Source organism: Manacus candei, unplaced genomic scaffold (genome assembly GCF_025592945.1).
Source record: "Manacus candei isolate 608988 ecotype Guabito, Panama unplaced genomic scaffold, ASM2559294v1 h1tg000008l, whole genome shotgun sequence".
NCBI classification, from domain to species: domain Eukaryota; kingdom Metazoa; phylum Chordata; class Aves; order Passeriformes; family Pipridae; genus Manacus; species Manacus candei.
In genome coordinates, this window is record NW_026138056.1 from 30,934,665 (window position 1) to 30,960,920 (window position 26,256).

At 34.6% G+C, this 26,256-nt stretch overlaps 2 protein-coding genes across 6 annotated transcripts in view; both read left to right on the top strand.

Annotated features, from left to right (window-relative positions):
* Positions 1 to 26,256, top strand: part of LOC127462039 (uncharacterized) — a 542,224-nt gene that overhangs the window by 264,068 nt on the left and 251,900 nt on the right. The gene's annotated exons all lie outside the window — the stretch shown is intronic.
* The window catches only part of RALYL (RALY RNA binding protein like), a 374,398-nt gene that overhangs the window by 168,721 nt on the left and 179,421 nt on the right, over positions 1 to 26,256 (top strand). For 4 of the 5 annotated variants that reach the window (XM_051770390.1, XM_051770410.1, XM_051770401.1 and 1 more), the window contains one exon: positions 21,574 to 21,852. In XM_051770390.1, coding sequence (XP_051626350.1) covers positions 21,597 to 21,852 — 256 coding nt within the window. In that variant the 5' untranslated portion in view covers positions 21,574 to 21,596. Of the gene's footprint in view, positions 1 to 1,361; positions 1,377 to 21,573; positions 21,853 to 26,256 lie in introns of those variants that run through there. The other variant, XM_051770429.1, reaches the window with a different exon arrangement.

Sequence of the window (26,256 nt, forward strand, 5' to 3'; positions counted from 1 at the left end):
TCTGTATTTTCTGTTACATACTTCTGCATAGCACCTTAGAAAATTGTATGTTTTAATCTAAAAACTTAAAATTCTTTCACCTTCCTTTTATCCTCCATTACCCAGCCCCAGTTCTTAGACTTAAGTAATTTAGCTAGGTCCTGCAACTTGTATTTTAAGTACTTTATACTCCATGGTCCCACTGAAATAACAGGGATTACTGGTGCAGTGAATTTTCATTCAGCTCAACTGAAATTAGCAGAACCGATCTCCTAGTTTTTATAAGAAAAACAAATTCACCTGTGGAGATACCAGATTTACTGTTAGAAGTTACTTATAGAAGTTACTATTACTCCTTTCTACTTGCAGGTAGAATTTGGTACTAGCAAAATACATTTGTGACACTTAACCAGAGACTGAGATGGTGTTTAAAGCAGGGGAGGGGGCATAACCTTCACCCAGGGTAAGTGACTGAGGCATTAGGCAACTATTCTGGCATTAAATGGTCCCCAGGCTTAGGAGAGACTATGAATTGGATCTCTTGGGAGAGGGCCATAACTCACAACTTGTTGCTCAAAGAACTGGTGGCATCAGCAATATCACATCCCTATGATCACAGCATGAGGTAGGCACCCATTTCTGCAGAGCAGGCACTACTGGTAGATCAAGAAGATTGTTTGAAATAGCATAAAAGCTTTTGTAGCTTTGTCCCCAGTCTCTTTTTAAAAAAGCATTCTAATAGGTCTTCTACAGATTTGCAGGTACCATTCTGCCTACCACAAACATATGTGTGTCCATTATTTCAGGGGGTTTTAATACTCTAAAAACCAAATTATTCCTATTTCCCCTATTTTTCTGATATAAACAATGAGGCTGCAAGAGGGTGATTAAATTTTCTTCCTTTTGGAGTATGAAATTAGCACAGATGAAAAGCAAAGTACTTTCTGTTATAACTTCCATAATTTTGAGAAATACCTAGGCAGTCCTGTTTTCATCATCAAGGTATGTATATGCAAATTTGGCCTAACTTCAGATACAGTAGTAAACTACATTAAGAAGTGGACTTGTTTGTGACTACAGAGTATTAGCTTTAGCCAGTTCCTACAAATACTTTGGAGTGGGTACGCACCTTATTCTTTCCTGATTTCTACTTTCCCTTGCTGGCAGGGTTAAGTTTATCAATAAAAGGGATTATTATGGAGGAGGAATCTTTCAATTTTTTGTTACTTTTTTAAGTAACAAAAATGAGGAATTCATTTATATTCATGCCTGAAATATAAACTTGTATTAATTTTTATACCCAATTCTGTTTTCACTAAAAATGTAGTGATTGCCACAGGTATGAAATGAGTAAGAATAATTGTGCATGTGATTTTTGCGTGACTGACTCTGTGAATGTGACTGACTGGGATCTAAAGTCAAGTTCTGGACTGTTTCCAACTTTACATAAAGTAACATTTGAAAGTTCAAACTAAACTAGAACTTAAGCTACCTATTAATTATTCTAATCCTCAGGGCAAAAGTGCAGTTTTTGAAGAAGCAATTGCATGTCCTATACTAAGTGATCTATACTAGGACCCCAAGCTGCTTGCCTTGCTATCTGAACTCAGCTAACTCTAAATTCCCTGGTGGGGCAGGACACTCTCTGCTCAGCTTCAAGTAGGTAAGCTAGGACTCATTTCCAAGAGATACAAATCAACAAGGGATACTTTATTCTGCCATATTAATTTCAGTGTAATCACCCATTATAGCTTTGAATGTCCTCCTCTGAATTTGGCTTCATTCAGTATTTTGAATTTGTATATGTAAGAAGCTGTCTCATGCTTTTATGAAGGCAACAGACGAAGAAGGCATATTGTAGATTATTCTCTGATTGTGCTTTGCTTTCTTCGACCATTCTTAGAAAAATGAACTCTAGGTCTAGATGTGGTTTTTGATCAGTTTTTAATAATTGTTTCTGTAATTTGATGCTCTTTTAATGATGCAACTCATAGAAGCTGGACTCTAGAAAAAAAATCAAGGACCCTTTTTGCAGGAGAAGAGAATTTAGAGCAATATCAAGATTTGAGGGAATTTATTGAATACTTATATTCAAAAACCACACCCAAGTGTTTACAAAACTTCTACCTCTTTGATGAACAATCGTTTATGTTTTCATTAACACATTCTTCTCCCCAATACACTGATATACAATATCTAGAGAGTATCTTTCCAGATCAGTCTCATTTTCCAGAGATATAAACTAAAAATTATTAGCTAAAAGTATTTCATGGATACTGCTTTTTAAGTACTGGACAGATTTCTAGTACATGTGTTCCTTTATTTCTCTGTGGAACAAGAGGTAGAAAAAGAAGATGGAAGGAGTTATAGACTGAGGTTCTGAAAAGTATCTCAAGAAGGTTTAGGCAGATAAGTGAAGATCAGCAATAATTCTTTTACTATGTAACTTTATTCCCCAAAGCTTTAACTAGCCTCAGTTCAGCTCTTCTCTCCTCTGTGAAAGTCTTATAAAATTTGAAGATTTTCTATTTGACATCTATCATGAACTCTAAATTTACTTAGCTTTTATTAATTACCAAAGACAGTTCAAAGTCTACTACATAACTTTTTCATACAATCAAGGTTCATTTTGAGCCTTATTAGCATACACAGGTCAAGACTTGAAAGATTTAATTACTCTACATCATTCTATGCTTGTCTCCCATTGCTGAGAAATACAAACTTTATCATAATTTAATAATATTTTTTTCAAGACTCTTTTTTGCCTTTGTACCTCAGCTTACAGTATAATATGACTACGTGAAAATGCTGTTTCTTCTTTTGAATGTTTTTTTCCCCTTAATATATTGCCAGTCCTACATATTATGGAGAGAACAAACAAACAAATAAGCAAACATAACCCCACCACAAAACCATTTCAATTCCAAATTATAAAGTTTCAAACACTGGGAGACATGCAAGGGTGTCTAAAACATTTAAAGACCTTTTCATATTGAAATAATTTCCTTTTAGCAAACAGTTCAGAAAACTTGGACCATTTCTGTTTTCATAGCTTTTAAACCCTGTTGGAATAAGTAGGGTTTAATAATATAAACAGTTAATTTGATTTCAGAATTACAGAATGGTTCTTGTAGAGATGATTTGTGGCAAATATTCATCAGGATCTATGTATTCTGAGCTGGAAGGGAACAACAAGGATCATCGAGTCCAACTTTTAAGGGAATGGCCTGTATGAGGATCAAACTCACGACTCTGGGTGTTATTACCACAATGCTCTAACCAATGAAACTAATCTCAGGGTCTGCAAAACATGTTTATATTACTCACTTTTGGGTATCAGAGATGGTAGTATCTACATGAAGGTTTAAACAGGATCACTTCTAAGAAAACCTGCCCAGCCTCAGTCTTAAGAAAAAATTTAAAAAATCTTATGTTGCCAAAAAATCTTTATGTTTACAAGTCATATACGACTATAGAAAACACCTAGAATAAATTGTTAAGTACAGACATCAGGGAGAAGTTCTGAGAACATAAGTATTTCATAGGTAATTGGTATCAATACTTCAGTGATATTGTTGGAAGTAATTGTGTCCAGAGATCTATCATAGAAGAGGACCATGCCACAAAATGTTCTCCTGGCATATGTGATGAATTTACACTTGTTGGGTATCCATACAGGTGGTGAAACCCTTTTTTTAATTATTTTTTTAGGGGAGCTAGGCACAGGGGCATGGTTTGATTTGTTTCATTAGTGTTTGTCAAAGAAAAGTTTATTTTTTTTTTATTTAGTTTGAGATTTTTTTTGTTAGGATGCAAAGTCAACATCACGGAAATGACAGCCCACAACTTTTCACTATATGCTTTACTTCTACTTTGTCCTGCTTTGGGTTGCATGTCATCAGGCAAAATTTGGATTAAATTATTGCATACAGTGGTATTTCCACAGGGCCACTGCTTCATTTAGCTCCCAGAACAGATGACAGGATTCACTCAATGATCAGTAATCAATAGCTTTTTCTGATTTGTTCAAAAAGTGTTTCTTTTGCATTCAAAACATGTTTTGCATACAGAATTTTTGTTTCCTCATGAGCTTTCCTATAGCACTGGCCACTATATTAACTGAGCCATCTTGTTAGGGGAAGATATTATTCTGTTTCCTTAAGCAAACAGCACTGCAGAAATATTAGAGAACAAAACCATATACTGATTTTGAGGCAAAATTTGAGGCATTTAGGACTAGATTCTTGAAGGTACATAATATTATCCAGAGTTCTGTATGTTCAAAGAGGTGTTGTCAATGTGTTTGACCTAGACAAGGAGAAAAAATTCTTCGATAAAAAAACCACCAGCAAATTAGGACAAGCCTAAACTTTACTGTATTTGAAATGAGAAGCAGAGAAATGGAGATTGTGTTCCAAGAGAAATTTGGCCTAAGTACCACATCTTGCATCACAAAGGAACTGGAAGAGGGGGAGTAAGTAGATTTTCTGGATTAATATTACTTTTATTCTGAGTGTCTGCGCTCATACTGGAGTCTCTTATTTACATTGCTGTCTCCAACCAAGGAGAAAAAAAATCATGAAAACATTGATTTTTATTGTAAAACCTGATTCACTTAACAACAGCTGCTTATAATGCTTTTCATGTAAATGAAGCAGTGTTTTTTCATCTTTACTTCTCTTCTAGTTTAGGATTTTGTTTGCACATAATGAACATTTACAAATCAGTGATATTTGTCACCATAGATGTAGAGTGAAGCTTTCAAATCTATTAAAATAAATTTTTCTTGGCCAAGGAGAGAGTAGCCAAGAAACTTGTGAGAGGCATTTCTCATTTTCACACTCTTGAGAGAAAAATTACTCCATCTATAAATATTTCTTCTTTAATTCCACTTGTTTTTTTTCACTGTGCTTTTTAATGATTTTGATCCTCCCTGTGTTGGGCACTCTGTTTCCATCCAAAGTTAGACCCCTGGTGTTTCAAAGCTTGGGTTCAGTATATCATGGTTTTGCAGTTACTTGGTTGAAGTCCAGAGCTTTTTCGGGTGATCTTATGCAAAGGAAACCAGAGAAGTTCCTGATGAGGTCTGCCGAGTCTCGGGCTGCTTTCACAGTTTCATGGATGACACAATGACATCTTTCTACTCTTTAGAAGGAACAGTTGCTGGACTGCAGCAAAATCCCTTGTTTGTTTTCTATGTTGTTTGCTTGGGTCTTGGGGTGACAATTAGCTGAGGGAGGAAACAACTTTAGATAAAGAGGTTCTGTCTGATTATAATGGGAGAACAGACAAAAAAGTTTAATCTTATTTCACTTCCAAAAATCCTACTAAACCAAATATTTTTTTTTTAAATGTAGTTATGTTTCTCTGCATTTATTTTATTTCTTTTATACTTGCCAGGCAGCATCCTAAACCCTCACATAAATCAATGCAGGATTGGGGCATAAGGAGACTGCCCCACTATGACTTTAAAAATCAATCTTTTTCCACTTCGTACCCGTGTCTGACTCTGTGTTTTTTGGGTTATAGGGAGCTCTTGCTCCACTCTTCACTCTCTGTATGGGCAAGGGGAAGGAAAAGATGGAGTGAGAGCCCAAAATATCAGTGGTGAAAGACAACAGAGCAATTATGCTAGAGCTTTCTTCTGTGCTGTAGGTACATGCTCTGATGGACTCATTTTCATGATTTTGTTATCTTGTATCCACTAAATTACATATTTGGCAATATCAGTCTCATGCAATCACGAGCATTGTCTGAAAACATTAGTGGAGGAATTGGCAGGAAAATAATTCGCTTGGAACTTGGGAGAAGCTGGACAATGAGGAAAGTCATGTAGATATGTTTTCTACATTTTAGGTTTTTTCCCACTGGTCTGTCACGAAAGGTTGTGACAGGGAGCAGGAAGGTTGTTTGCTGTACTGTGTGCTGTTAGAATGGGAAAAAAACCCCAAAATGAAATGAGCAGTGGGTACAATTCATTGCACTATTTCAATCAGAAATTGCTACCACATGGACTCAGACTTTCTAATGGCTTTTCACAATCAGCCATCTGTAAACCTCCAATTGGTATGGTGCCTGCAGTATTTATTTTGAAATGCTATATAACCCACAGCATCTGAGTATACCCGCAGTACACACCCTGCAACCACAAACTAGATAAATGTTGGGGAGGCTTCAATAGACTCATATAAATTTGTTGTTGTTGTTGTTGAAACATGCAGAAGAAGCAAGGCCAGAATGGAATAAAGTTCATCCAAGTATAGGTGACATTTTGTGCATTCTTTTAAAATTGTCCTATCATTGTGGGCATTCTTGTTCTTAGAAATATAATAGGAACAGATATTAAAAGGGAGTAAAACAAAACACTTTTAAGAGAGAATTTGTGGGAAGATGTAATGGAATAATGTCATTAATATTTTCCATTGTCATTTAAGTATTTCTTTCAACAACTTTGTCTATATTTCAAATGGAATTACATGTGTATATGAGAAGTTGATTAGGACTTAAGACTGAGTCCATGTGTCTATAGAGATATTTTTAGATAAGAACTTAGTTTGCTGTTTTGATGAGATAGAAAACCTCCTTCCCATCAGGAGACATTGTGACTGCAAAGTCATTAATATTTGTGATGTGATGCCACTTGACAAATGTGGAATAATCATTGAAAAACTGCACAGATTTTCAAGCAGCTGCACTTAAATTTATGTCAAATTTACCATGTTATTTCAGCATGAAAAATGGAGAGAGAATAAAAGTTAAAGCACTTTAAATGGACACTTCCAAATATAGCTCTGAATTTTCCCATATACTGATGTTTTAAATTGTCTCTCTTCCTGTCTTATTGTGTCTTCTATCTTTTATCCAAAACAGTATATTTCCTTCAGTTTTTTGCTTTGATTTGAGAGTGAGAAAGTATTGTGTTTTAAATTGACCTGAAACTTATTTTTTCACTTCAATCAGGAGCAAATTGAAAAATTTACTCTCCACAGCTTTTTTCTGGAGCAGATTCTGTTCAGAGAGAGGTGGAACGGGTGTTCTCTGGCATTCTTTATGTAATTTAGCTGAGTCTATAATAACACATTAATTAAAAGTGTACCTCCATTTTTAAATTATTAGTTTCTAAAGATTTTTTAGATCTTCCTAGCTGGAAAAAACCCCTTTGTAATATATCTTTTCAACATTTTATAGTAAACTCTTTAAAGTGTACATACTTGACTTCATAAACATAAAGAGAGAAGGAGGATGTATATTTGAATTTAGAGGTTCATTAAGCAAGCTCATAGCAGTTTCTTTATAATCCTTACAGCTGAGTAGTCTGAGAGAGGGCTAATATTTTCAGATTCTCAGCAGAATAAGATTTAATGAATTTGTAGCACAAAGAAGGGGAAAAAAGTTTCAAGATCTTTCTGAAAAGTTGCCTAGATTTTTTTTTTTTAACCAAAGCTTGGATTACAGAGAATTATGACTGCATGTGAATCTATTTCTTCATTCTTTACTTACTGAAGTGTAGGATGAGGGCAGAACCATGAAAGTGTTTATGGTAGCACTGACACCAAGAATCATGAGATTATTTTTATTACATGCTTTTATCAATGACGTTTTGTGAAAAAGTTCACTATACGCTTCATAACGAGATCTGCCAGTAAATATATTGACAGATTCACAGCGCTGCATTATTTTTCTATGGAACTTCTTGAAGGGATTGTCTAGGTAGACAGAGAACTGTGCAGAAAGTCGTCTGACTGTTTATGCTTTGTAAAGCAATTGTTATTCTGGACGAGGCTGTTCCAAATACCTGCTTTTGCTATTGTAACTAGACTGCCTGTATTACTCATACTTTCATGTAGATTAATGTATCCCTTCATACGCATGTCAAGCAGTCCAGTAACTTACACAACTGAGGATTTATAGATCAGACAGCAACTAGCAGAAGAAAAACAAGGGTTTTTTTCTGCTAGACATCTTTACCATCCTTAGATGCTACAGTCTAAACTTTATCTTTTATATTAGTTTTGATATACTTCACAGATCTGTAGAATACTGCTGTAGCAAGAAAGTAAGAATTAGTGCAGACCTATATAATTTGTTGCTATTCTGAAGATATATGCACACACAGAACTCTTAATTCATCTTGATCAGATAGTAAAGACCTCAATTTCCAAAAGAACTTTAGCATTTCAGAATGGGTGGGTTGTTTGGAACACTTTTCAAATGTTCAGAAAAGGGGAAAGTGTGTCAAAGATTAAGTTGCTATCTTCTGATTACCAATATATAAAAAATAGAGATGGTTGCAATTTTCCACTCATTCTTAAATGCATTTCTTTAAACTCTATTTTAAACAACACTTTAGAGGAGTTGCCTTGACTCTCTCAGCAATCTCCTGCTTTAGAGGAGGAGAAAAAGAAATAGCTCAATAAAAACTACCAGAAAATCTAAGAAAATTACTTATGAGAAATATTTCTGTGGTGAAATTTCATTCAGATCTTTCTCTTAATCATTACCAATATATTCATTGTGAAGGTACTTCTTTAATAGAAGATGATAGCACTTAACTTTCCTTATGTAAATATAAAAAAATAAAGGACAAAGTCACATATTGATTAAAGTGAAGTGACCATTTCCTCAAGCATCTTTCTCTTCTTAAGGATTCTTAAGGTCCTTTCTACAATGAAAAATATAATAACAGAAAAATAAAAGGCATTGAATCAGTACCTTTTTGCTGTAAATATACTGATACTTTTAAAAGTAAATCTTACATAAACTGAAAGTAGATTAGCACAAAAGAATTAATATATGGAATTATGTGCATTCCAATTTATCTTCAAAATTTTACCTGTACCAGTTGATCTGCCATTCTGGTTTCTTACTCCACAACATCTGGTAAATTTTTCCAATAGTCATGAGTTGAATACCTTATCAGAAGATCTGTAATCAACATTTCATCAGTTTTAAAGAAAACTGGCAAGGATAGGTAAAAATAAAAAAAAATGCTGTTTAAAGAGGCACAATGTAATGATGATGACAGTGATGTTATGCACCCACAGCTTACTTTTCCTTATTTGGCAGTTCTCATCAGTGGCACAATTGAGATATGTAGGAATTGGTGTTGTATTGCTAACAAAGCAACTATACACTTTTGAAAAGCAATAATGTGGTTTCTAGTAGAAGTTTTTTGGGTTTTTTTCCAAAATAAATATAAAAATACACAATCACATTAGGAGAATACCTAACAATACTAATCTAAATCAAGGACTATTGTATACAATGGGACTGGGGAACTGAGACTTTCATGTTAAAAGACAAGTATAGTCCCTGCTGACTATGTTTTCGTTTCAAAATAATTGACTGTCAAATAATTAATATTCATTGACAAGACCAAGTTAAGTGCATGCAACATTATATATCTTGTAATTATTTGGCGTGATAAGATAATATGGACTGAAAAAAATCAATTTGAGCTACCAAAGCTGATCACTTAAGGCAAACGAAAAAACACAAGCAACTTTCTTCCGTAGATTTCATGCCCACTTATAATTAGCTTTGCCTGCTTCTGTGGTCTTTTTATATTTCAGCTCTGAGTAGCTGAGTTTCCTCAGTGTGAATGGTTTTGAACATTTATTTGAGAGCTTTCTGAGCAAATTTGTTGGAAGAAACACACTAAAAGTCAATTGGTAGCTAATTACAGCATTGAACATACTAGATCAAATTAAATCTAGGTAAACTAGATAAAATTAAAGAATATTTAAAATATTTAACATTGAAAGAGCTGTTTACAACTGATCTATATTCACAAGAAAAAAAAATTCCTATCTCATCACAAACTGTTAAATATTAAAACAATGTACATCTGTTCAGATTCAATTTGGGGGTATACCATAAAAGCAACAGCAAACCCCCTCTCCTTTCGATTGATACCTATTTCTGCCCCTGTTAAATCAATGAAAGCTGTACTGCGGTTTAAAGCAGAGTTATTTTAATAATGAATCTTTCTAATAATATAATCCATTAGACCAGAAATTAGATATTATGGCAGCATGAGCTATAGAAAAATCACTACAGGGTAGAAAATTTGAGGCATAAATTATTCATTGTAAATTATTTGCTCTAACCAGCTTTTACCGCACTCCTATCAGATACTTTACAGTTCTACAGCATGATGTTGGAGATCGAGTGTAATCAATAAAATAAATTATTTAAATGTAAGATTTATAAGGAGGTTTCTTTAGACTCAAATTTTTTCAATCTCTTGTGATACAGGAGAGATAGTATGAAGTATATTTATATTAAACATTCTGGATTTTTATGATTGCTACTGAGGTTTCTGCAAATTTTCTTCCTAGGCTTGTATTTTTTGGCTTGAAAATAAATCATAATCCACTTCATAATTTGAACATCTAGTGGAAATTTTTTCCTTTTTTTTTTTTTGTCCTGTCCCATAGATATGTAAAGCATGGAAAGAAAGAAAACCCAGTGTACTGCATACTCAGTATTACTAGAATAATTCTTTTTTAATCTTTTAAAAAATCTGTGCAACTGAAAGACCCAGTGCTGATTTTTACGAAGCACACTAAGAGACAAAAAGTCAAAAATGAAAGCAGTGTGAGCAGCATCTCACCAGTGTTGCTCTCTTAAGTTCAAGGAGAAAGAAACTCTACAGGAAGGATGAGGTGGCATGGAAGAAATAAAGTGGACTCAAGTAAGAAATAATTTGAACAGACTTGGGCAGAGTAAGGTAGAAAAGGGAAGAAGAGGAGAATATATGAGACAGATGCTATAGAGGTAAGGTGATGACATGGTACAAGAAGTCAGTACAAGAAAACAGTTATATCCATACAGAAATTGATTTGTTTTCTGAGTTATCTATTTGCAAATTGTTAACCAAACTCAGGAATACACAGCCAGCACCAAATTCTAGAGCATTCAAATATACACAGATTTGGATCCCAGAGGCCAAGTTACCTGCTTACATGAAATTATTAGGTGTTGTCCTGGAAAACCACTGTTTCCTCAAATAATTTGCTAGAAAACCTCTGTTGACAGAGGGGTTTGTATGGTTTGCATCAAAAAGTCTGTATTAATGTGGTTTATTAATGTTCAGGTAATGTTTTTAGGAAAATATCTTTGACATATTATTTCATTGTGTTTGCTTAAGTCTCTAAAAGAACATTAAAGAAATAGCTGAGTAGGGGCTATTATCATTGTCTCAGGACATCAGATGTCTGCTAGAGAAAAATCATAGCTCCACTAAGACTTGTTCTTACCCCAAACTAAATTAAAATCTTACTCGTATCTATGTGCTGAGACTAGAAAAAATTAGAAATACTGGAAAGAAGTTGCTCATCCAATTTTTATATGTTTTTTTAAAAAATGTTAAAGAGGGAGCAGATAAGACTTTTTGTGTGTACATGTAATGTATTTTAGAGACAAAAGTTATAGTAGCATTTTGGAGGTTCTCAGTGATACACAATATTGGAACACATTGCTTTTAACACATTTCTTAAAAAATTTGGCAGATTTTTTATGTGGTATGAGGCATAGTGTAGGAACTACAGGCTTTGCAATCTCTCAGTAACAACGAAAATATTACTCTTCTAAGTTTCATTTAATTTCCATGTTTCACATGCAACTGAAAAACAAACAGACAAATATTAAAGTCCTTTTTTTTTTCATTAAAAGGACCTAGTAAGGCTTTGACATGAATATTCACATAGATTTAATTACAAAGTAAATGTCAAATGCCTTTGAAGGTAGTCTAGGAAGGGAGAGGTAGGGGTAGGAGCCTGAAGCAGCCATGCTACAGGGATTGCTGAGAGAGCCAAGGCACATGACCGGAGACCAATAATGCAAATCCTAATTTTCAGTAGCAGAGAATCAAATGAAGCTCTCCATTGTACCAGAGAAGGTCCTAAATGTTGATCTATCAGTTAAAATTCTGAGAAATTGGGTATTTTGTCTATAATAGTCACAACAGAGGAAAATTACTGAAATAATCTCTGCAGCCAAGACATGTTAATGCATGACTTGGGCCAGATTTAAACATGCTATATATGTCAAGCCAGTCAGACTTGAAAAATTTTAGATTTCAGCAGAACATTAGTCTACTTGTAAGCTTCAGGCACCAAATAGCAATTAAACTTCAGATGCCTTCAGGCTCAGATAATAGAGGAAGAAAAGTTCCACAGATAGCTTTGAATTTGTGTTTATGAAATCCTCAGGAGAGTCTATGAATATAGTTTATAAAAACCTTGCACATGGCTGCATGATTGTGGTGGAAAAAGGAGCTGAAGTCATATCCAAATACAAGATTTAAGACTATCATCATTAGATCCATATTCATGTTTTCTCTAAGTTTTTCTTCATCAGATGCCTGCATACTGCATGTATAGATGGTGGAAATACCCATAATCCCATGCAGAAAATCCTATTTTCACATTGTGGGTGCAATGAACTCTAAGGTTTATCAAGGAAAGAAATATCAGTTATCTTGTTGCATATCCTCGGAGGTATATCTTCTTTCTTGACTAGCTTCGTAATCTTAAACTTTGACAGATACATGAGATTCAGTGTGTGAAAAGACAGAAAAGACTTTGTAGATAGACTAAAAAATCATTCAGCTGTTTTGTGGTGAAGGGTAGCATATTACCTTGTATTCCTGACTCAGAGGGTACTCTACATGCTAATGAGTAAAACCAAGGCTGAAAAATTTGGCCAGGTTGAATAAATGGGGTAAAAGAAAGAGATGGCAAAACCAAAAGCACAGTATGTCATGATTTACTGCATAACTTTGGGAAAGTTACTGGCAAAGCTAGAGTCAGGTATCAGAATTACTTTGTTGTCAGTAGTAGCTTTTCTTCCTGTAAGTCAGATGCACAGTATGGTTATCTGGCATAAATCCCCAAGACATACTTGTGAGAGGAAGTGAATACAATAGAAAATGTGATTCCAGTTTGATTATGAAATTCAAGTATTCTTAAATACCTCTCACCACTATTAAAGATCAAATAATTATTTTGATCAACTAATATAAGAGATAAAGTATAAAAATACCCATTAACAGAAAATACTTAGAAATATAAGAAATATAGAGATTAGGCAGAGAAACCAAGATATCACTAATCCTCTAAACAGCTTCTTATATTTTCAATTAAATGGTATATTTTCAATTAAACTTCCTAGTGCTGCAGCATTTTTGTGGTGTTTTGCATTTTCTAATTCCATTCATGCAACAACCCAGTGAGCTGGAATATCACCAGTATTATTGCCAGTTTCTGAAGAAAGAGGACAAGGTGGAGATATTAAGTGACTTGCATAAGGTCTCTTATCAAGTCTGTACCAGAGCTAGGATTACAATTCAGAAGCTCTTGACTTCTTGTCTGGTATTCAACAGCCTAGACCATGACATTCCTCAAATCCAATTTCAAACTCTTATAAAATAATAAAGGAAACACAAGGAGCAAAATTCTAGTCAAAGTAATGCTACCAAAAGTTTTCTCAGAAACTTAGATGTAATAAAATTAGTTAAAATAGTCTGTCAATGAGTTGATTATAGCGATTACATAAGCAATAAATATTAAATGTAACTCTCAAAATTCATGTACAATTTACCAAAATAATTTTCTTCCCTTAAGAATAATTCGAAAAATTAAATCATATCAACCTTTCCATGTTTAATGTCATGTGTCCCAAAAACAAAACCTTAGTACATAACAGTGAAGGATTGAGATAAGATCTGTATTGTAGGGGAATCATCTAACCATGCCATTGGTATCCTTATTAGACCCGGTTTTAAATAATGACTTTAAATTCTAATGCACTAAAACAATTCAAAATTGCAATTTCAGAAAGTGTTGTACTTGTGGACTGTAAATTCCCTTGAGAACAGAGAAAACTGATGAAGTGTATTAGGAAGGTTAGAAATATAGAAACGATAGTAGGAGACTGTCTTACTTGCCAAGGTTCCTTTAATCCTCACAGTGATATGACACTGAAGAGAAAGAAAAAACACAGAGGGAGCAACACGGCCAAATGAGACCAAGAAATCCCAGTGAACATGAGATTAGCTGGAAATGTCATATGACAGCAAATATAGCTGAGATTTTTTTTAAGCAATCCATCAAATCACAAAGTGAAGAGAAAGACAGCAGTCCTGCAGCTTTTGCTGTCACTACACCTAAAACCGAAGATTGAAAACAGATTTAGGTCACAGAAATCATAGAAAGTCAGAAATACATTAAAAATTATTAAAAAACCAGCAGGAATGAATGATGAGAGAAGATTAAAATAGCTTGCCGTATAAATGATAAATGATGACTCAGAGGAGATGAGATAGATGGCTACAAATAGATCTAGTAAAAATAGTGGAAATGAAGGGGAAAGTCACCTACTTTTGTTTAACTTTTGCTTAAAAAAAACACAAACAAAAAAACCCAAACTTGTTCAGTTCTTTCTCAAAGAGCCTAATTGACAGCACATAAAAGAAACACATCCCTAGATGAAGAGTTTCCATTATCATTTCCTGGATAAACATATCCAGCACACAGATTGCAACAAAGACATGATAAAGAAAAGTACCAAAGTTAACCCATTATTTGTCTGCCTTGAATTAGTACCAAAAATGTCTTGATCGTGCTGTCTTTCCTAGATATATTTTAAAAGGTGAAGTATTACCTGCGGGATAATACCAAAGGTCCTGTTCTGGAGTCTGCTAAGCAACCTCAGTATCCAGGTCTCTAAAGTATTCCCTTGAAGGATGTATCTTTTTATGGAATTAGACATTTAGGCAATGTATTACTCAAATTCAAACTCCTCTTCACTTAGTATCCAAATAAGTCTTACTTTTTTCTTTTAGCATTTGATTTTAATATTTTTCTCCTAAATTCACCATATTATTTACACAACTATACTGGTATGTGCTATCACAATTACTTTCTTATTCTAACCAACAGAGTTATATCTTTATTTCATAACTTATAAATAGAGAAAACCTTGTATTTAAGGGGTTTAAATATGATGGGGGAAAGGGACCCATATCTGAGTGATCATCAAATCTTATATTAGGGAAATGTATTTCTTTACGTGATTATGTAGGGTTATTTTCTTTATCCTGAGAACAAAGAGCATGTGAATGGAAAGAAAAATCCCTATTATTCTGTGCTCACAGGTTTCATTTTCTTCTGACCATTTGTGTGGGAGAAGGTCCCATGAGGCACCCAGGGCAGTAAGCAGCTGCAACTTCTGTCCACCTGTACAGACATCAGAACTTTTCTTCTTTCCTCCCCCTCCTTGGAGGTGGTGCTGCTCCTGAGGACAGAGGGCACACCTCCCCCTTACTCTTTCCAATGTTTAAACAACTAATGCAAAATAATGCATTCTTAAAAGTAATTTATTATTTTTTCTGCATGTTATAATTAATTTATAATTATTTTATTTCTTTTTAACAAGTAGATATGTTTTATTCACCCTCCACAAAGAAAGAGTATTTTTCTCTTTGAGAACAGTCACAACAGAACATGAAGTGAGATCTGCTACGTAATTTTATCTTTCAGTCCTTAGTTTTCTACAAGATGTGGCATAGCAAGTATTGATACATACTGTCATTTATGTGACTCCAGAAATGCCAGCTTGAAGGGAGCGTTGCCCTTGTTATAGACATTATGTTCAACCCCTTCTTAAAAGTAATTGAAAGGAAGCTAAAAACTAAACCATAAAAAAAAAAAAAGGAAGCATATTCTTTGACTTTAATGAGGACTGGAAGGACTCAGAATATTTTGATGTGGATTTAACTAACCATCTTATGAATAATTTTTTTCTTTATTTTTGTGACCTAGATATAATAATTCATTAAAAATGAACATAAAACATAAAGAAAGGATTTTTCCAAGGCAAAATATATTTTGCCTGACAACTTTCCATTCTCTCTTTTCCCTCCTTCCATTCCTCCCTACCACTGTGAAATTTCCAATAGTCATACTTCCAATAGATATATAAAATTTTGTAGGGGTTTTGTCAAGTACTAATTTAACTGAGATAAAATACTTTTTAATGACTGCCTATTAAAGGAATTAACATGAGCATTGACTTTTCCCCATAAAATATTAGTACCAATGTAAGATAACTCTATGTTGTAGGACATTTTATGCTCAGAAGGCCACTTCCAATGTTTAAACATCTTAAGTTTGTCTACAACCCTTCAAAAACATTTATGTTGTCACTCTTGCTAAAAGGTAACTCAAAAAGAAAGAAAATACATTACAGCCTTATTCTTTTTTTTCTCAATAAACATTTTGATAATCATTGATTCTTAAATCTTGAAGACAATATGTCACAGAAAAGCCCAACTATTAAAGCAACAATTGAATCTTGATATTGACAAAAGTTCAACTACTAACTGAGGCTAGATAACAGAAGGGCAGAGACAAATTACTTGGAAATGCTGAAAAGAGCAAAACCTCACAAGTTTTGGGCCAGAGACTGACCAGATGTTATAGTGCTGAATTTTGTCTGTCCAAGGACCAATACTGTGTCGTTTGATATTTACCAGAATGCCCATGTTCAGCTTGACCCCCAAATATCCTAGCAAATATTTTCTTACAGTGTGTACTTTTTACTGTGGATTTCATTGTGGAAACAAACATCACTGTTCGACCACGTGTCTGTTAAGGTCTTTTTCTTTCTTCGAAGAATTTGCAATTATCAAATGTGTACTATGCACCTCAATGCGCAAATGTCTTATTGTAAATAGCAAAAATTGAGATTTGGAATTTACTGTTGCTTAGAGAAAGTTGCCAATGATGAGACTTTTTATATTTAAAAATCTTTCTCCAGAAAGAATTAGTCTTACTACCACACAAATCTAATACAAAGTGTTGATAACTTTCTGGCTTAGCTCTATACATGATCTCAAAATGAATTTTATTTTTAGGGGGGAAGGGGAAATGAGTGGTTTTAATTTTTTCCTGGGATTTTTTTTGTAAATAGACTAAGTACATAGAAATTTGATATTAAAATTCCGTATGAATAACACAGTTCTTTTCAATTTTCAGAAAGAATTTGTGTTTTGCTTAAACATTTTCAGTTTTTCCTCAGCAGACCCTAATTTTTCCTAAAGTCACTGCAAGTAATACATAGTTCATTCAATTATGTACACTTTTTCTATTTGCTCAAAAGTAGCAAATAGTTTATTGACAAAAGAAAACACCTCCAAGATAAAAGCACATAAATATATAGAACTTCCAGAAAGTATTACTAAACTTTTTGAAGACAATTTGTTTTTAACAAAAAAAAACAAAACAAAAAAAAAATCAGAAAAAAAATTCCCCAAGCCTTCAATGGAAATATTTCCTAACCTCTTCTAAAGAGGTTTATCTGATATTTTCTGATTCTAACAGAATTTTTGCAGGTTAGCCTCACTGGTTTGTTCAGTATAGGAAAATACGTAAGGATAATTTCAGAGACAAATTTTCAGAATTTGGTAGAAATTTTACGTGACTGAGTAGTTCTAATCGACATTTCGAGATAAGAAATGGTTGTACACCTGGGGAGAGGCTGAAAATCCCTTTAAATAACTTAGATCCCCAAGTCTTCATATATCCCAAATTTTTTTGCAGTTTGACCAATTTTCTGTCTCTTCAAAGACAAATTTTGCATTTTACTCTGTGAAGAATAGTTGGTAAAACACATAAAGCAGCACTGGGATCAGAAGTCAGAGAGAATTATTATGGTTGCTTCTTGACCCTAATCCCTAAAAAAATGCCTGAGAGTTACTGGGATGTAGAATCTGACTTGTGCCCTTTCTCTTTTCTTTAAGTCCTGTGCTGTCTCTGCACTGGGGCACAACTGTAGAAGGAATTGTCATCTTCACTGTTCTGGGGTAGGCACAGTGCCTGAGGAGGAACATCTCTGAAACGGAAGATGTGGATTCATATATTCCTCTTATGGAAAGAAGTTGAATTGTACAGCCACAAAGCAACGCTTTGTCATGCTGGTGCTTAGCCAGACTTTGCCAAGAAATGCTGGAAAACTGAAGGAAACCGAGGATTAAATTCTACCCCCCTCTTCAGCACTATAAATTGACCGGTTTAAACTTCTCACTTGTGTCCTGGACAATAAGAATCTCATTTTAGTCATTTGCTTTTTCCTTTCTATTTAACTTGTTATAAATTTTAATATCTAAGAAAGATTGGCAAACTTTACTCCTCAAATCAGAGATCTATGTAGTAATAGAAATGTTCCAATTTATAACTTGTATTTTAATTATTCCAAGACTTAAACTATTTACTTCTTAATAGAATAATTGAAACAGCTACTGCATAAAACAATGCAGTATCTGCAATATATAACATAATATATATAATATATAACGTATATGTGTTATATTATAATTATAGTATATAATGAAATGTATTGAATAAATAAATATGTTTAAATGCAATGATAGGTAGCTGTTATTTGTAAACCATTTCTTAAAAGATACCTTATTAAAGGATGCAAAGAATGAGATTACTTCAGATAGGTTTTTCTCACTTTTTCATTTATTTTTGCAGTTGTATGAGTTACAATGTTTGTGACTTTACTGATAGGTCAGACAAGATAGATATAATTCAGTATTCACAGATGCATATTGTAAGTGAGGTGTAAAACCACGTTCTTTTGCATTGTGATGAAGTTCCCATGGATCTTTAATTTTTATGAAATATTCACAAAAAAATATTGATCAGCAAGGCAATCAAATTTCAATCCTTCATGTTACTATTATTCTTACCCTTTGAATTTCCACAGCACGTTTTCCTGACTGCTCATTTGAATATGAGAACCCACCAGACAACTACTTTTCTTTGTGTTGTAAAAATATTGTAAATTTGCATTGCAAAGAACAACTACAAGAGAGAAATATTCAATGTCTATTTAAATTAGTGCAGACAAAAACTGTGCAAAAATAAAATGAGGATTTTTATGAAATAAAAAAGGAATAGTTCACTAAATCCCATGTTAAATGGCTAAACAATAGAGGAAATACAGAGTGTGGTACTCTGGTGTTTAGAAAACAATTGTGCTGTAATAAATGAGGAGTTTTGTTGTCTATTATTTTCATGCAAATCCTGACTTTTGGCAGAAGATTTTCTGTAGTTTTTTTTCTCCTTGTCATTTTTATTATTAGTCTGTCAGTTGTGTGCTAACGCTAGAAGCTATATAAAAATACATGGAGAGACAGCCCTTAGCCAAAAAAAGTGCAAGTCTGAAGATTAAAAGGTGGAAATGGAAGCACTAAAAAGAGTGATACAGCAGGTTAGTGGATAAGACAGGTCTACCAGTCAAGGCTACTGCTTTCTAGACCAGTGATCTTACTTGTGATAAACTACCCCTATGAGTTAAGTAAAATGAGTTTAGCTACACAGTCAATAAATGTACGCAGATGATACTAATAAGAAACTAAGAATTATATGAGGACAAATACAGTTTGGGGTTTTTTCTGGATCTTGACAAAAATTACCACAATAGTGTCCATATCAGATTTTCCCAATAGAGTGGTACTTGCACACTGAACCCGGCAGCACAGGGGATACCAGTGGTTCCTTGTTTACCAGCAACCTGACTGCATCAACTTTTATTTTTATGCCTAAATACTCTGCCATGTTACCTCCTCAGTTTGTGTAATTAGGGCTCTTTAAAATAACGTGGCTGTGTTATTGTCACTTTGACTCCTGTGTAAATATAGGTATATCTAAGATGGGTTTAAACTTTTTAGGTCTTAGAAAACATCAGCAGTCCACTTTATGCCACTATAGAGGTTAATGTGCATTATATTTATGTTTTTCAAATGGTTTGTCTTCAAACTATTGTAGTACCAAGCCTACTGCTATGAATGTTCACAATATTCAGGTTAACTACATATAGACATGACTTCAAATATGCACATTCTGCACAGCAATCTAGAAATATATGGTATTGAGTCTGTCTTATGATAGACAGAGGTTTGTGGTCTAGGCAGTTTTCCTGGGTCTCCATGATGAAATCTGTGCATGTATAAAGTATCTTGTGTTTCCAGAATGTGTTTAAAAATCAATAAACTTACAAGAAATTTTTTTTTCTTATTTTCTTCAATGTTTTTTCTAAATGTTGCAATATAAAGTAAGTTGCTACACTAAGTTGTTAAGCAAGTGATAGCACACATTTGTTTAATAGAGTTGACTGTTTGGTAGGACTCAGGAGGACTGCCCACACATCTCCATTGTGTATTCTTACCTGGAAGGTGGGGTTTGGATCCTCTGGGATGGAGGTAGTCAAAGTGCTGATGACTGTGGCTGTGACTGTTTTGTTCACCAGGAATTGTGCAGAGCTCTGTAACAATGGTTTCTTTTTCTAGCTTCATATATGGTAGCTACTGATTTAAAATATGCAATTTCTGCTAGTTAGACTCAAGCTTTAGGTGTCCAGAAGAGAGGTCATTATACCTTTTCATCCTGAGGAATGAACTGAACTTTAACTGGGAGAAGTATCTGACTGAATTCTCTTCTTGCCCGAGCTGTTACTGTGACATGATCAAAAGTATGAACAGGTTAAAAAATAGTAACATATTTCTTGGCTATAAGACATGGCCTATATTTGGCTGCTGTATAAATGACCTCCTTCTTACAAAATAAATTTTCTCTATTTAAAGCTATATGTATTTTTTAAATTCCTGTGGTCTACTAAAGCTGAAGAAAACCCAGCACAGACATTTCTTTCTATTTTATTTCCATCTAAGTAAATTGATGCAAATGGAGGCACCAGCTGGCAGGTGGAATATTAAGAAAATCACATGTTCTTCAAGGTGTGAGGCTAGATGAACATCAAATATTTTTTCGTTTTACCAAATCTTTCAAAAAATAATGTTGTTATTTCTATCAAAAATGACAGGATGCATTTAGACTTTTGACATCAGAGGAAAGAGCAAAGCAGCAAGAAAACCTGTGTTCCTACAGTTAAAGTGGTTTGTTTTCATACTTTTTAATTCTCAGAACATAATTCACTGTCTTTTCTCTTTTTTGCTTTTGTACTGGATTTACAGGGAAAATTGTTCTGATAGAAGCATATTGATTGCAGTAAAGAACTGTATATTACCTGCACTGCACACCTCACTGAGATATTTAACTGGTGAGAAATGTGCTCTAACTGACACCAAACAAAAGCAGTGTTGTCTTTCATTGTAAGAGTTTGCTCTCTACATGGCCTTGAATGTTCATTTCTTTGACAGAAGATAATGATTCATTCTCTTGCTTTGCAGTTTCCAGATGGCTAGGTACTTAAAAAGTCAATATTGAATTTCTAAGCAGAAATCCACATAAGATTACAGTAAAACTCCGCTATCACAGCATTGTATTAAGAGATGTATTGGTATATTTCATATATATAAAAATAAGAAATTTTAATTTGAGTTATAAGCAGTATTTACAATGTGCTGTCTTGGTTTTAATGATAATGTTTTTGAAAGTTTGAGGTTTTTTAGTCTAGATTCACCCAAAGCAAAAAATAAAAGTGAATTATTGCTGGAACAATCATGCAAAGTCAGAGTCACTTCATGCTTTGAAACATAATTTTCTTTGTTATTTGTTTAAGGTTTAAAGCCAAGTGATCCAACCATGACCGGCAAAACACAGACCAGCAACGTCACCAATAAGAACGACCCAAAGTCCATCAACTCCAGAGTCTTCATCGGCAATCTGAACACAGCCATTGTCAAAAAAGGTGACATCGAAGCAATCTTTGCGAAGTATGGGAAAATAGTGGGCTGCTCAGTTCACAAAGGTTATGCATTTGTACAGTACATGAGTGAGAGGCATGCGAGGGCTGCAGTGGCAGGAGAGAATGCCAGGATCATCGCAGGGCAGCCACTAGGTAAGGACTTGCTCATATCATAAAATACTGTTTTCTCCTTCCTTTCTATTTGAAATATCACCTGCTGCTGGTGCCTTCATGACTAGTAAGTTTGTTTTGCTGTTGTTCCATCTAAGTGTATTTCCAAGATGTTCAATCTGACAGAATTTTTAATGTATGGGGTGTTACCTAGATATTACAAAATGTTTAGTGCTATAAACTGCTGCTTTATTACATAGATCACTTCTGATGGCTTTATACTTCTCTTTGTAATCCCAGTGTAGTGAACGTGATTACTCATGTGAGGAAAACATAAGTATTTTTTCTTGGACTTTAGTTAGTAAATGTAATGTAATTATTAGTTAGTAAAATGTAATGTAAGGCTCATCTAATAGATGTGGTTATCTTTCATGTAATGAATCTAAAAAAATACCCAACACAGTTATGTGTCAAATGTTATACAGAAGAAAAAGAGTAGGTTTTGTTTGTCCTTGACATTGTACCGAATCAAACTGTAATACTGTTATTCATTTAGAGAAGTCTATTATTAAAAACTTAGGTTGCAACTGTTCCCATATAATACTGGGGACATTGTTCACCTGAACTCCAAATTAAACAAAAAAGGTCATATTTTTGTTTTCTATTGCTTTGTCATGAATGCTTAAGTAAGATCTGATTGTTTCTTTTTGCAAAGAAACTTTTTCTTACCTCTGAAAGCTGCAATTATATATGGAGGCTGTTAATGATAAAATCTGGAGTACAGTACTGACCCCATCTGTCATATATATAGTAGTAATGGACAGTACCACCAGATGTTTTGTAGGAGCCAGAGATCTGGCATATTCATTTTCAATGTTGCAGGCTGTTGAAGTCTATTTTTCTGATTGATTGTAGAAATTGAAACATTTGTGTTAGATGGGTTGTTCTTTTGTCATAGTTGTTCAATAATTTTAAGTTTTATAACTTCTATCTTTTGGGTTCAAAGGAAAAACAGATTGAATAATTTCAATTATATTCAAAGGGAGATTACAACTTTAGTAAAAGTCATACAGACAAGTAAAGTAAAAGAACTCAAGTGATAAAAGCAGGGCAGCAGAATCAGTCTGTGGGATGACATTATTAGAAGACATTTCCTGGAGTGATGCTCTCCAAGCAATAGGCCATGTAATGCCATCAGTGCATTATTTACAGCTTCTTGCACACTGGTCTGAACAGATTTTTTAAACTGTGTTTTCCTAAGGCAATAGATCTGTTATTACTATGATTATTGTTGCTAGTCTCTTTTAGCATTTCTTGTGGCACCTATAATATGCCAAGTGTTTTGTTCAAGGAGATGTCCTTGCACTATTCAGTGTAGTTTTGTGCTTTCTGTAGCAGGCAAGTGAAGTTGTTGCAAAGGAAATTAAGTGACCAACGACCAGTTGAAGTGTTTGAATCTTTTAATAATAACAGAAATTTTGCTCAGTGCTAAGTTTCAACTGTATAATCTTGAAATACTTTTATTTTTCTGAAAAGTCTTTTGATGGCATATTTCATGCCCAAGTTCCTCATGTATCTAGGAATATAAATAATAAACAAGGTGAGATTTTCTTTTAGCTGTTCCAAACCTAATTTACTCTTTCTATATATGAAATACGGTTGTCATTGCTATTGTTTGATAAAAAGAATGAATTTGTAAAAATGATACTTCTCATTAGACAAACTTTTTTGATGAGTTCGTTCAATTGGCAGTAAACATTAATAGTCACCTCATATTAATGAGTCAACTGAGAAAATTTACTTGGGATTGTGACCCAGAAGAATAACTTATGTGAAAATTGTTCATTATTGTGAAATTTTATGATGAAAATTTACTTTTTTCTCTGTCCCGAGAGCTTTACATTTTGAAATAAACAAAACTAATGATTTTTTATCAATAGTGAAGTTATGGATAGGGGACAAGAAAAAGCCTCTTACAGATGTACAAATAAACTCGATTAAGCTGAATATTAGTTGAATATTCTTTTAAATGGAGTTAGAACATCCTAGTAATATAATGAGGGCTGGATGGTTGTCAGTTTTGTAAAGATACTTGAGCAAAGGAATATTTGAAAAAGTTATTCCCACAGCGTATGCCTGATACTACTGTACACTCTAGTACTCAGTAGCTCACAAAAGAAAGAATAACTTTGCTTAGGCTGCATTAATAATGTACATTAGTTCTTCAATTGTTTACATTAGCTCCTGCCTTCTATGGACTCCTACCATTCAAAATTATGTGGCTTTACCCACAAGTCAGAAACTGTTTGTAACTGAAATTAAGAATTCAACCTGTAAATTTCTATAGCTGTATAAGTTGCTACACAATTCACTGAGCATCCTGTGTAAATGTTTCTTCTGTATATAACAAGGCATTTTTTTAACAAATTCCTCTGAAGTACAAATTTAAAGCATTGCTATTGCCGTCAGTCTTACCAGCTTCCTGTGGGTCAATATAATTGGCCTGTTGGTCTCCTCCATCAACTCTAAAACTCCTACTGATGTGTTTGGTGGTCAGTGATATGTAATGGCTGTGCTGTGGAGGCTGCAGCTTCGCCGAAGTGGATTTCATGAGCTGTGTGATTATTTCCAAGCTTTCTGTTCCATGAAGTACAAGACACTAAAAAGCTGTGGGGTAGAGATCATAAAGGAACACAAAAAATATACTTAAGAAATTTATTGATACTATTGTGAAGTTCAGTGTAGTTTCTTGAAGTGATATTATGCCTTCATGGGAATAGTGTGTTTTCCTGCCAGCAGGGCAGAAACAGGTCAGTATTGTGCACAGGAGTCTGCTTCACAATGATTATTTTGTGAATGGCTTCAGGCTGGAGCCAAGAAAATGTTGAAGCTGGTCTAGGATAGAACTGCAAGCTATGTTCTTAGTTGTGGGAACTCACTCACATAATCAACTCTCCTCAAGTTTTTCATCCATGTAAACCCATCTATGAGTTACAAAATATTTGCAAATATTCATCTCCATCACACATGGGACAAAGAGACAGGGTGAATAGTAATTATTCTGAGGAAATACTGGGTCTGTCTATGAACTTTACCAAGGGTAATTTCACCTTTCTCAGGTGAGAGGAGGATTATACACCTGCTTGCTCCAAAGTAAATGGTGCAAGTCCCTCGTTGCAGCTATGGCCTGGGAAGAAAGGTGCAGCAAGAATGAAACTTTTGGGTACATGATAGAGAATACAGTTCTTCACCTAATGTTTTCTCTTGTTTTTCACAAAGCTATTTAACTTTTTATGCATTCCAACACACATGAATTCTGTAGCGTCAAATACCACATAAAATGCATTTAGTGTTCTGCAACTTTGTGTTGTATGTTCCTGTTTACCTTATGCATTTGGCAAATATATAGAATTATAGAATCATGCAATCATTAAGGTTGGAAGAGACTTCAAAGATCACTAAGTCCAACTGTTAACCCAGCATTGCCATGTTCACCACTGAACAACGTCCTCAAGTGCCACATCCACACACCTTTTGAACACTTCCAGGGATGGGTATTCCACCACTTCCCTAGACAGCCTGTTCCAATGTCTGACTATCCATTTAGTGAGAAATTTTTTTCTAATATCTCCCCTTGTGCAACTTGAAGCCATCTCCTCTTGACCTGTCACTTGGAAGAAGAGACCAATCCCCACCTGGCTACAACCCCCTTTCAGATAGCTGTAGAGAGTGATAAGATCTCCCCTGAGCCTCCTTGTCTTCAGGCTAAACATCCCCAGCTCCCTCAGCTGCTCCTCATAGGACTTGTGCTCCAGCCCCTCCACCAGCTTTGCTGCCCTTCTCTGGACAAGCTCCAGCACCTCAGTGTCCTTCTTGTAGTGAGGGGCCCAAAACTGAACACAGGATTTGAGGTGCAGCCTCATCACTTCCAAGTGGAACAGGATAATCACTGGCCCAGTCCTGCTGGCCATGCTATTTGTGATCCAGGCCAAGAAGCCATTGGCCTTCTTGGCCAGCTGGGCACACAGCTTGCTCATGTTTACTGAGCTGTTGGCCAGCACCCCCAGATCCTTTTCTGTTGGGCAGTTTTCCAGTTGCTCTGTCCCCAACCTGTAGCACTTCATGGCGTTGTTGTGACTCAAGGGCAGGACCTGCACTTTGCCTTGTTGAACCTCATATAATTGGCCTCAGCCCATGAAACTAACCTGTCCAGATCCCTCTGCAGAACCTACCTGCCCTCAAGCAGATCAACACTGCCACCCAACTTGGTGTTGTCTGCAAACTTGCTGAGGGTGCAGTCAAACCTGTTATCCAAACCATCAATAAGGATATTAAAATAAAGATATATGTAACAGCTTCTATCTAAAATTCTGGTACAGCTATCATAGGAACTTCTACATCATAATGTCCCTTTGATCTACTTGGTTTATAGTTCATAGCCATTAT